The sequence below is a fragment of the Arachis ipaensis genome, chromosome B9 (genome assembly GCF_059453495.1).
Source record: "Arachis ipaensis isolate K30076 ecotype BB chromosome B9, ASM5945349v1, whole genome shotgun sequence".
Lineage (NCBI taxonomy): Eukaryota > Viridiplantae > Streptophyta > Magnoliopsida > Fabales > Fabaceae > Arachis > Arachis ipaensis.
Genome location: NC_142444.1, coordinates 523,646 through 535,796, shown reverse-complemented (window position 1 = coordinate 535,796; position 12,151 = coordinate 523,646). Strand labels below are relative to the sequence as shown.

The 12,151-nt window shown below is 35.2% G+C and overlaps 2 protein-coding genes across 2 annotated transcripts; both read left to right on the top strand.

Moving 5' to 3' along the window:
* The first annotated feature begins 4,659 nt into the window (after positions 1 to 4,659).
* Positions 4,660 to 5,492, top strand: LOC148543490 (uncharacterized). The gene is made up of 3 exons (XM_088498363.1): positions 4,660 to 4,842; positions 4,884 to 4,958; positions 5,028 to 5,492. The coding sequence occupies exons 1-3, from the start codon at positions 4,660 to 4,662 to the stop codon at positions 5,490 to 5,492; spliced, it is 723 nt and encodes a 240-aa protein (XP_088354489.1).
* Positions 5,493 to 8,364: 2,872 nt separating this feature from the next.
* Positions 8,365 to 12,080, top strand: LOC107645030 (leucine-rich repeat transmembrane protein kinase family protein). The gene is made up of 2 exons (XM_016349037.3): positions 8,365 to 11,168; positions 11,481 to 12,080. Exons 1-2 carry the CDS (start codon positions 8,591 to 8,593, stop codon positions 11,777 to 11,779), a joined length of 2,877 nt encoding a protein of 958 aa, XP_016204523.1. The 5' UTR covers positions 8,365 to 8,590; the 3' UTR covers positions 11,780 to 12,080.
* Positions 12,081 to 12,151: the final 71 nt, after the last annotated feature.

Here is a 12,151-nt window from a genome sequence, read left to right as displayed (position 1 = left end):
ATAGGAGTTATATTAAGGGATAAACAACATACATATATATGACAGATCAGATATGAATGCATAAGTTGACATAAATAAACTTAATTTTTCAACTAAAAAACTAATATTGTGCATTATTTACTCGACATCCTCAAGTGGCACTCTTGTGCGTGCCTTAATTAATCCCACCATGTGTTTTTCTCTTTATAACGTTTTCTTCTTTTAGAGTCTTGATGAATATGAATGAAAGAATAAATGTGTAAATTAACTGTTCTTATTTTCATATAACACTATAAATGTTGATGAGTCAATTTGTTGGTAAATTGCTTCAGGCTTAATTTAGTTCTCATTGTCATTTTCAAGTACTTAAAGCTCTATTAAAAAAAATTGTTAAATTAGACTCTCAATATATTATCTTTGTTGATTTACTTTCTATTCTATTATCCACCTCATTAATATATACTTACAAATAAATTCTCTATTTCAATTCAATTTTTACTAACAGATATACATACGGAGCTAATTAAACTAGTGATATTTGTTCAAGATTGATATAAAAAAAAAAAAAATTGCAATTGCACTTAATAAAATGGGCTGCACCTATTAGAACAATCCTTCTTTAACCTCTCCCCTTTTTTTTCCTCAAAATCTTCAAATAGCTTTTGGAAAAAATAAAATAAAATAAAATTTATGAGTTAAATACTCTGAAGATCATTATCTTCAGATTATTGGATAGGGCATTCATAGAATATATTTTCTAGTATGACTTTTTGAAATGAAAAAATGAAATTAGAGAATTGATTGATAATTTGTTTTATACTAGAAATTTTTTATTGAATTTTTTTAATTAAATAAAATAATTGAATTGAATATTCTATTAAATTATAAAATTCAAAGTAATTAAAACTAAGATTATGAAACTATATATCATAGATCATGATAACTTTTATTTTGTATGCTTTTTCCCTCTTATCAAAAGACACATGAGAAATTATTTAAATGTCGATCTAATCGGAAATTATTTTATATTTGTGAATTCAAAATGTAGTAAACGATGAGAAATATGTTACTAATAATCTAATAATTATTGGTTAAGTTATTAAACATTTACCTTCTTTTCAAATTTTAATTGTGTATAGTTTTTTTTTTTCGGTGAATATCGGGGCCAACGGCCCATAATTGTGTATAGTTATTAAATGGGTTAAATACTTTTTTCCTCTCTAAAGTTTGGGATAAAAATCAAATTCATCCCCGACTTTTTTTTGTTATTAAAATCACTCTCAACTTTTACAAACACTTTAAAATCATCTTCCCCTCAATTAACGAATTTTTCAGACACTTTTACCCCTGAAGTTTTTAACGCTTCGTTTTCATTCTTGCGAAAGGTATTCAGTGTCTCATTTACATTACACAATAGAAAACTGATGTTTCACCTTCAATGATGCCCTAACAGAGGTTCATCGTCACCTGAAGAGTATCGTTACTGCATTTGGACTACGTTAGCAAGGGTGTGGAAGGAGGCCGTTCTGCTGTTGTCATCTCGATTCAGGTATGTATGCACCATTGGTTTTGGTTTTGTGGAGCTTGAACGTAATAATATTGTAATGGATTCCGTTATTTTTCTAAAACTGCTAGCATTTGATTTAAAGTTTTTTGTTTTTTCGTTTTAGGGGATGTGAAGCTTTAATCTAAGTGTCTACCATGGGGTCGATTTGGATATGATAATGGGATATTGCAGTATATATGGGGACAAAAGACACTCATTGAAGACATTGAGAGTGATTGCTGGTCTGTAATTGAGGCATATGCAGAGTTAAGGCAGTTTTTTTTTTTGTGACTGAAATAAATTAAACAAAGAAAAACAAAACAAACAAAATAAGGAACTGCCTAAACAGAGGGACAGTCCCATTCAAGACTACTCTTAAACTCCTCCCAAGGTGAAAGAAGCTCCACATGCGAAAGTTGTAACTTCATCGCCATCTTTGCCATAGTATCTGCCACCGTGTTTGCATCTCTCATAATCAAACGAAAGTCAACCTGCCAATTCCAATGCATGATATCTCTTATTTTGAGCACCAGTGGATCAATAAACCCAAAACCATCTTGAGTAACAAGATTAAATGCTTCCACACAATCCGTCTCACAAATAACATCTCGTTGACCCACATCCCAAGCTAAGAGATATCCTCTCCAAATAGCAAACAATTCTCCTTGAAGAATACTATTACTCTCAATCATTCCCAAACACCCCCTTTGCCAGCTCCCATTACAATCTCTAATAACATAAGCAAAACCAACACTATCACCCGAACCAAAATAACTAGCATCACAATTAATTTTAAAAGTACCAATAGATGGGGGATTCCAAAAACCATTTAGAGTAGAGGGAAGGGACATACGTTGTAATTCAAAAATATTCCTAAGCTCCTTTTCTGAAGTTAATGCCAGACAAAGTACACAAAGAAGAATATATCAGCTTTGTGATATAAAGATCCAACAACTGAATGGTTAGAGAAAGATCTGAAGTTATTTGCTGCTGATAGAGATGCACTTGAGATGTGTAGAATAGCAGAGTTGAGGAGTCATGTTGAGATGTTTGTGGTGCATGAGGTTGAGGATGCTGACGATTTTCCTGAAGTTGAGTATATTGATGTTGGAGGCAAAATAGAGGAAAATCCTAGGAATCAGTTGGTAGTTTATGAGGGTGAACAAGGTCAACAGGTGAAAAATGATAATGTGAAACAAGTTAATGAAGGAGATAACTTGCACCCACATGGGGCTACCGAAAATGCACGAGATGAATCAAATAGTGATGATGATGGCGATGATGAGGAGTTATTCTGTCTAATCTTGAGGTTGACAGTGCCGATGACGTTCATTTTACAGATAATGAAGAGGAGTATGATGATGAGAGTGGGTTTGAAGAACTGACAAGTGCTAAAGATGGTGATCAGGTTGATAAAGGACAAGGAGTTATGAATGGTGATTTTAGTGATGAAGAAGACTTCAATAGTGATGAAATAGATTTGGATTATGAAGTTGGTGGTGGTTCAGATAAGGAGGATAGACAAGAGGAAGATAACTATGAAACAAGGAGGTATCCAATTCATAAGGATGTTAAAGACATGACGAGTTATAAGTGAGAGGTGAAAACTGTATTTACTTCAAGAGAGGAATTTAAAGATATTGTAACAGCATATGCAGTACAAACAAGAAGGGGGATCAGGTATGCCAAGCTTGACTTGGTTAGAGTGAGGGCTGTTTGTTAGTCGGGTTGTCCTTTTTTGGTTATATGCTACAAAAATGATTGAGGAAACAACTTGTCTATGAACCTTAAGCATACTTGTGGTCAGTTACATAGGGTTGTGATAATGCATACTTCGTGGTTGAGTAGAGTTTTTAAGAAGAATGGAACATAACTCAAAGGTGAAGATAAAGGAATTGGTGAACAAGACACAAAGGAAGTAAAATATGACTGTGACAACGTCAATGACAGCTAGGTCAAGACAAGCTGCATTGGATGAAATACAAGGAACTTATAAGAAGCAGTATAAGAGGATCACTAATTACTGCTCAGAGTTGTTACGGGCTAATCTAGGATTAACAGTGAAGCTCAAGGTACAAAGGTCCCCTGATTTTGAGATTGAGGTGCAGCACTCTTCATTGAACAACTTCTGCATATTTCAAAGAATATATGTATGTTTAGATACTTGTAAAAAGTGCTTTTTTCACTATAGGAGATTTATTGGATTGGATAACTGTTTTCTCAAGATACCTCAGGGGGGGGGGGCAGTTGTTGACTAGGATAGGTTGAGACCCTAATGATCAAATGCTTCCAATTGCGTATGCCATCATCGAGTCAGAGACTAAAGACACCTGGAAATGGTTTCTCCAGCTGCTAATTGATGATTTTGGGTCTGAGACAATTGGTAAATCAACCTTCATATCTGATCAGTAGAAGGTAAACAATTATTGTGTTAACTTCTATTTATTGAATCATTTAACTGATTAATAATATTGTTATAACACAACTATTTACCTCCTTTGTTAGGGTCTATGCCCGCTTTTGACGAAGTCATCCCAGGTGTAGACTACAGGTTTTGTGTCTGCCATATGTACAACAACTTCAGAAAAAATTTTCCTGAACTGCATTTGAAGTAATTGATGTGGAGGTGTGCAAAGGCTACACACTGAAAGGAGTAGGAGAGAGAGATGGCAGTCATCCGAAAGGTCAATGTGGAGGCTCACAGGCATCTGAATGTTATTCCTCCTAGATTTTGGAGCAGGTCCAGGTTTAACTTTCATTCTAAATGCGACACTCTTATAAACATGCGTGAAAGCTTTAATGGTGCAATAGTAGAGTCCAAGAAAAAGCCTACTATTACTATGTTGGAAGAAATTAGGATTAATTTTATTAGTAGATGAGCTGTTAATAGAGAAAGAATTTAAAAGTTTAATGGTACAATTTTACCTCGAATTAGGAAGAAGGTAGAGAGGAAGGGCAGGTCAGCTAGTGAGTGGATGCCTTATTAGTCTGCTACTCAGACATATGAGGTTGTAAATAGGTTAGACAAATATGCTGATGATTTGTCTGCTCGTGAGTGTTCTTGTAGGAAGTGGCAGCTCAGTGGCATTCCATGCACACATGCCATCGGCTGCATCAACTTTAAAGGTCTTGATATGAATGCATATGTTGATGACTGCTACAAGAAAGAGGCCAATGTCAGGTGCTATGATTCGGTAATCAACCCTCTAAATGGCTCAGATTCATGGGAGAAGACTGACTTTGATGATGTGATGCTACCACCCTATCGGAAGCCTAGCCACAGACCAGTGAAAAAGAGAAATAGAGGACCTGATGAAGCTGAGGATAGAAACCAGTCTTACTTGTCTAGGAGGGCCAGATTCAGAGGTGCTCAAACTGTAGTGAATCAGACCACAAGAGGGGAGGATGCAAGAAGCCACTCCTCCCTGTAAGTGTATTTACAATATGCATGTTAGGGTTATATTGCAATGGTTGATTAAATGTAATGTTTGCTGTATTTCAGGCCCAACCACCTAAGCAACCTAATGTCAAGAAAACCAATGGAGGGAGGAAGAGTTCATCTTCAATACTCACAATCAAGTCTAAGTCATCATTACAGCCTGCTGTCCAATCTGCTACTAGAAGGAGGAAGAGGTCCAATCTGCAACAAAAATCATCATCACAACTCCAACCATCCACCAGCACATCACCCACAACCAGGTCTAAGTCATCCCAACCCAAGTCCAAGCCCACATCACCATCATCTAGGCCTAACACACCAACAGTAGCTACTCTCCACCGTAAGCTCAAGATAAAGCCCTTTAGAAACTCAACACAATCACCACTAGTGCCTAACGAGAAGGATGCATCTAACTCAAGCCAACCAGTCAAGAATGTCTCCATCAATCACAACATTGCACTACATGTGTCTCCAAGAAACTTGAGGTTGATGGCAAAACTTCCTCCAAGAACTTGGGGAAAACTTTAAAAATTTGAGATCATTTAAGATGTTGTTATGTTAATGTAGTGCTGAGTTGATTATACTCTATGTTTGTGAGACTTTATTTTGGCTGAAACTTATTACATACTGTTTATGTTTATTGTTGTTTAGATAGCAATAGAGTTGCTCTAGATTTGTGGTGACTGAAGTTTTCATCTTTTGTTGTTATTTTTCTTTAACTAGATAATATTTTGTTCTGGGTCCAACTATCAACTAATGAATTTGATGGTGACTGAAGTTTTCATCTTTTGTTGTTGTTTAGATATGCTTATTAATGAATTTGACATAGTTGTGTTTTAATAAATGTGCTTGTAGTGCTCTTTGATGTTAATTCATATTGCATATTGCATATTATACATTATTAAAGCAAGTTATGGTATACCAATTTCGTTGACACAATTCTTAAGTAACAATTCCAGATTACCATATCCAGTTTCATTGTCAATTTCTTGTCAAATTACAGATACACAATTTCACTTACATAATTTTTGACCAATCTACAAAAACCAAACTCATTAACACAAACTCTGTCCAACCACAACAATAGATTTTCATTAACAGAATACATGTCAAGTTACAAAACTCAATTTCATTCAAACAAAAATGCTCAGGTAATAACACAATTTCATTAAAGTCTAAATACATCCTAACTAAAAGCTTCCTATTTTCTCCCCTGATTTCATCAAACCATTTTTAGAGGCATTACATAAGGTAGCCCCTGCTATTGATTCAACAAAATCTGCAACCAGAAAAAAAATAACCAACCATGCCAAACACTGCAGCAACCTTCAACTTTCACTCAAAGTCCCTCACTTTTGCTTTTAAGGCTGCAACTTTCCTCTTCAACCTCGCAACCTGCGGATCTTCAATTTCAGCTTCTGGGTATGCCCAACGGAAAAACTGACACTCTTCTTTAATCTACCGGATCCCACCATAGTCAGTCTCCATAAACAAAACATACAATCAATCAAGAACAAAAATCCAAAAACGCACATCATAGTAGACGCAGCCCCAAAATCGTTGATCAGGGTTGTTTTTCGTTCCCGAAATTCGCAGTACAGGTCTCTCACCATGTCCACAAAGAAGCTCCATCTTCTGCGCAGACGAACGACTCCGTGACGACCTTGAGCTCTCCAAAGCCATGACTGCACTGCAACCTCTGGAATCCTAACAGGCGTTCTATTATTTTGGTTGGTGGTGAGATTTTGATTTAATCTCTATCTCTCCAATCAGTTATAAAAAAAAAAAACTTAATTTTTTATTCACTAAAGGCATCAAACTACTGGTAACAATCTAAAGGGTAAAAATATTTGAAAAAATTCGTTAATGGAGGGGAGGATGATTTTAAAATGTTTGTGAGCGTTAAATATGATTTTAATAACAAAAAAGTCAGAAATAAATTTGATTTTCATCCCAAAATTTATAAAATTATATATTATAGATCGATCATGATAATTTTTATTTTGTATGCTTTTTCCCTCTTGGATATCTTAACTGAAACATCAAATCAATTTATTTATCAAAAGACACATAAAAAATTATTTATATGTCGATCTAATCGAAAATTATTTTATATTTGTGAATTTAAAATGTAGTAAAGGATGAGAAATATATTACTAATCATCTAATAATTATTGGTTAAGTTATTGAACAATTACCTTCTTTTCAAATTTTAATTGTGTATAGTTATTAAATTATGAAATTTTGCAAGATTGGTCTTGAGTAGAAGGACTTTGTGAGTTGCGAGTCCTCGCATTCCGTGTAGTTTAAGTTGCAGATACGCGTCTTTGAATAAATCAGCAGCATTCAGTTCTGCAACAACTACAACACATTTTCCACTTTTTCACTTTTCTAATTCCAAAACATCCAATCCCATCATCATGCCACTCTCCTTAGTCAAACTCCTCTGAACTTCATCATACTAATTGAAATTTGGTGGATTTTATAGTGTCTTTTATTGTGGTGTCTAAATTGTCTAACTTATTTTTATAAGTAAAAAATAAAATATATAAAATAAAATTAAAATATTTAAAAGTTTATTAAATATTATTTTTTTATCTTTTTTAGTAAATTAGGCATCATAATTTAGGCACCATAGCATTCACCTTGAAATTTATCCTTTTATGCATGAATAATTTAATTTAGGGTAAAATACTAAATTGGTTTTTATGTTTGGACATAATTCTGTTTTAGTTCTTAAGGTTTAAAGTGTCTTATTTGAATCTAAAAAAATTTTATTTAGCATCAATTTAGTCCCACAATGAGGTCAAACTTAAATAATTAACGGAATGTCCTACATAATAACAGTAAAAGAACAAAATCGATAATCTGGAGAATAAGTACAAGCTCCAGATGCACAAAATCAACTGTTGATTCATCAATACATTTATTTATCATTCTCTTTAGTTCTATAGAAAATATTTTATTTATATTATAAGAAAAAAAATAAATAAATATATTAATGCATTAACGGTTAATTTTGTGCCTCTGGAGCTTATACATGTTCTCCATATTATCGATTTTGTTCTTGTATTGTTATTATGTAGGACATTTCGTTAATTATTTAACTTTAACTTCACTGTGGAACTAAATTGATATTAAATAAAACATTTTTAAATTTAAATAGAACACTTTAAATTTTAAGAATCAAAACAGAATTATGCCCAAATATATAAGACCAATTTAATACTTTACCCTTCAGTTTATTTAGCTAAATGTGTATTACTATCAAAATGATTTTAAATAAACATGATGAAGTATGAACATACATATTATTTTAAATAAAAAAGTGTTGGTCAAGGTCAATGTGTTTGAACTTTGAACATTGTGTGTGTAATTGCAGTGCATGTCACAGAGATGAGTGAGTGAGAGACCCGGCAATGTGAGTCAACTCCACTGCAAATCCCAAGTCCCAATACATACGCTTGCACGCTTTTCCTTCCACCTTCCACACCTTCAAACTCAATAACTAAATTAAAACACACCCATTTTATTAATATATGCAATACACTATCTTACACATATTCTCAGTTATCCATGTTCACTTGAATCCACAATAAAATATCACACACACACTCCAATAAAACATGGCCAGGTATGAGTACATGTACACCTCTTTCCTTTGTGTTTTTCTTCTCTGTTGCTGCTACTGCCCCATCATGGTGATGTCTCAGCTGTCTCAAAACCAAACTAGCACCATGGCCAATCTCTCCAAGCTACTTGGTACCTCTGCTCCATGGAATAGTGGCAATCATTCAAATCCATGTTCATGGAATGGAGTCACTTGTGACTCTACCAAATCCCATGTCATCATGATTTCTCTATCTGGGAACTCTCTCTCTTCCAGTGGCTTCCTTCCTGTTCTTTGCCAACTTGAAACCCTGCAGCATCTTGATGTATCCAACAACAGTCTCACCTCAATCCCTGCAGAGTTCATTACTGAATGTGGAAGGATAAAGTACTTAAAGCTGCTGAATTTCAGTAGAAACTTTTTATCAGGTTCTTTACCTACTTTCCTTGGTTTTGATGCACTTGAATATCTAGACATGTCTTTCAATGTATTGGGAAGTAGTATTGATATTCAGTTAGATGAAATGATTAGGCTCAAGAGTTTGAACCTTACTCACAACAACTTCAATGGTACTCTTCCCACCAAATTGGGCAAGTCCATGGTTCTGGAGCAACTTGTGCTCTCTAACAACCAATTTCAAGGAGAAATCCCTGAAGAACTGTTTAGTTATGAAAACTTGACTTTGATTGATCTCGGGGGAAATACTCTTTCAGGTGCAATTCCTACCCATATTGTACAGCTATCTAAGTTGCAAACTTTGATTCTTTCATCTAATAACCTCAGTGGTCCAATTCCAATCTCAATCCTGAACATCACAACCCTTGTAAGATTTGCTGCAAACCTGAACCGTTTCAGTGGTTCTTTACCTTCTGACATTTCAAATAATCTTATCAGTTTGGATCTTAGTGGCAATAGTTTGTCTGGTCCCATTCCAAAAAACATTTTATCTTCACCAAAAATGGAGGTTGTGGATTTGTCCAATAATACTTTGAGTGGAACATTGTTACTCACAAGTATTTCTCCTAGCATGATCAGGTTGAGATTAGGGAACAATTTGCTGAAGGGAGACATTCCCTCAGATGCTTTTGCAAAAGCTCAGAATTTGACATACTTGGAACTGGAAAGTAATGCACTGACAGGAGCAATTCCAGCTATATTGGGTTCTTGCCTCAACCTGGCATTGCTGGATTTGTCTCAGAATCATTTGAGTGGGACATTGCCACCAGAGCTTGGAAATCTTAGCAATCTTCAAGTCTTAAAACTTCAAATGAACAAGTTTTATGGCACAATCACAACTCCATTTCAAATTGGCCAACTACAAAAGTTGTTAACACTGAATTTGAGCCAGAACTCTTTGACCGGATCGATTCCATCCCAGATATCAAGCTTGAGCAACCTTAAGTTCCTGAACTTGCAAATGAACAACCTGAGTGGTTCCATACCTCCATCCATTGGCATCTCAACAAGCCTTCTGGATCTTCAACTAGGTGGAAACCAACTAAGTGGTGCTATCCCAAGTATGCCAATGTCTCTACAGGTTGCCGTGAATCTTAGTAACAACAACTTTAGTGGATCAATTCCCAGCAGTTTGAGTAGTTTGGATAACCTGGAAATATTGGATCTCTCGTATAACAAATTTTCTGGTGGAGTTCCTGATGATCTAGCCGGAATGAAATCTTTGACAGAGTTGTTACTTACTAACAACAATCAGCTTTCTGGTGTTCTTCCAAAATTTACCCATTTTGTTCAGGTTGAATACAATGGAACCAGTTTAGTACTGCCTCCTGCATCGGACAACCCAACACCAAGCTATTACCCGGGATCTAGAAAGAAGGGATCATCTGTTGTTGTGGCAATCCTTGTTGCAATTGCAGCAGCCGTGTTTCTTGTTGGCCTTGTCACTCTGCTGCTTGTGCTTGTGTCACGACACTATTCGAAGGTTAACGATGAGAATATACATTCAGGCGAAGATCATCGCCTTCCTCAGGTTGTCCAAAGTCATTTGTTAACTCTTAATGGTCTCCACAGATCAAACATTGACTTCTCCAAGGCCATGGAAGCTGTTGCTGAAACATCCAATGTTACTTTGAAGACCAGGTTTTCAACTTATTACAAGGCCATCATGCCATCTGGATCAATCTATTTTGTCAAGAAGATGAATTCAACTGAAAGGGCATTGCCAGCGAGCAGCCATGTTAGAATTGGGAAAGAGATGGAGGCCTTGGCGAAATTGAACAATTCAAATGTCATGACTCCTTTAGCCTATGTTTTGTCCAGTGATGCAGCTTACACATTATATGAGTTTGTCTCAAATGGTTCCCTCTTTGATGTTCTTCATCATGGAAGCATGGGAAACTCTTTGGATTGGGCTAGCAGATATAGTATAGCAGTTGGTGTGGCTCAAGGTCTCTCTTTTCTTCATGGCATCACCTCAAGTCCATTACTACTTCTTGATCTGTCAAGTAAAAGTATTATGCTCAAGTCCCTCAAGGAGCCTCTGGTTGGAGATATTGAACACTACAAGGTCATTGATCCTTCCAAAAGTACAGGAAATTTTTCTGCTCTTGCTGGTTCTGTTGGCTATGTTCCTCCAGGTAAGAAACTCTCCTACTTTTGATTCCAATTAGTTTTTCATTAGTTAGAATAATACTATATAATGTAGGAGAATGTCAAATTTTGGATCAACCTCTAATTTTGAGTGCTACTTATTAGCAAAGTTATTCCTTAACCAATATTCACATAGTATTAGTCATGATCTTATTTACTCAACTGCTTCTGCCTAATTCAAATTACAAAGAGAATTTGAGTAAATTCACCAAATACTAGATGTGCACAGGACCTTGAAAGTGCATTCAACTCATGCATGTACCTTAACTTGCTTTGTTTGTTGGTTGGTTGATTGGCAGAGTATGCATATACAATGACAGTAACAGTGGCTGGGAATGTATATAGCTTTGGGGTCATCCTGCTTGAACTGCTGACTGGAAAGCCTGCGGTGACAGAGGGAACCGAATTGGTGAAGTGGGTTTTGCATAATTCAATGAACAAAGATTACATTCTTGATTCCAATGTTAGCAAAACATCTCAAGCTGTGAGAAACCAGATGCTAGCAATTCTGCAGATTGCTCTTGTTTGTGTTAGTACATCCCCAGAAACAAGACCAAAGATGAAGAGTGTGCTAAGAATGCTTCTTAATGCTAGATAGATGAAGTCATCATAGTATTTGTTATGCAAGGTTGCAATGAAATAAATCTTCTAAGTAGGAACTTTTCTTTTCTAGCATAGAATTTACAGATGAAAGAGAATATCTGATAGCACAGATTTTGCTTATTATGCTATTTTTGTACAGTGAAATCATATTAGATCATACATACAAGTGTTGATGTCATTTAGTTCAAGGTGTTGGATTCTAGATCCTCCAATTTTAGAGGAAAATTTTAAGAAGGATCTAAACTTTATCAAGGATTTTATATACATAATAATACTATAATAGCAATGTTATTTTCTATTACAGTGTTTTGCTGAAGCTCCAAATTATTCAATGTCATATTGGATGTTTTTGCCTGCCTTGCATTTT

Bases quoted from the DNA above. Each gene is read 5' to 3' on its own strand.
- LOC148543490 (XM_088498363.1), top strand. From the start codon at position 4,660: ATGAATGCATATGTTGATGACTGCTACAAGAAAGAGGCCAATGTCAGG. The intron at 4,843-4,883 runs GCTGAGGATAGA...TAGGAGGGCCAG, and splicing joins GAAATAGAGGACCTGATGAA to ATTCAGAGGTGCTCAAACTG. The intron at 4,959-5,027 runs GTATTTACAATA...GCTGTATTTCAG, and splicing joins AGCCACTCCTCCCTGTAAGT to GCCCAACCACCTAAGCAACC.
- LOC107645030 (XM_016349037.3), top strand. From the start codon at position 8,591: ATGGCCAGGTATGAGTACATGTACACCTCTTTCCTTTGTGTTTTTCTT. The intron at 11,169-11,480 runs GTAAGAAACTCT...GTTGATTGGCAG, and splicing joins TGTTGGCTATGTTCCTCCAG to AGTATGCATATACAATGACA.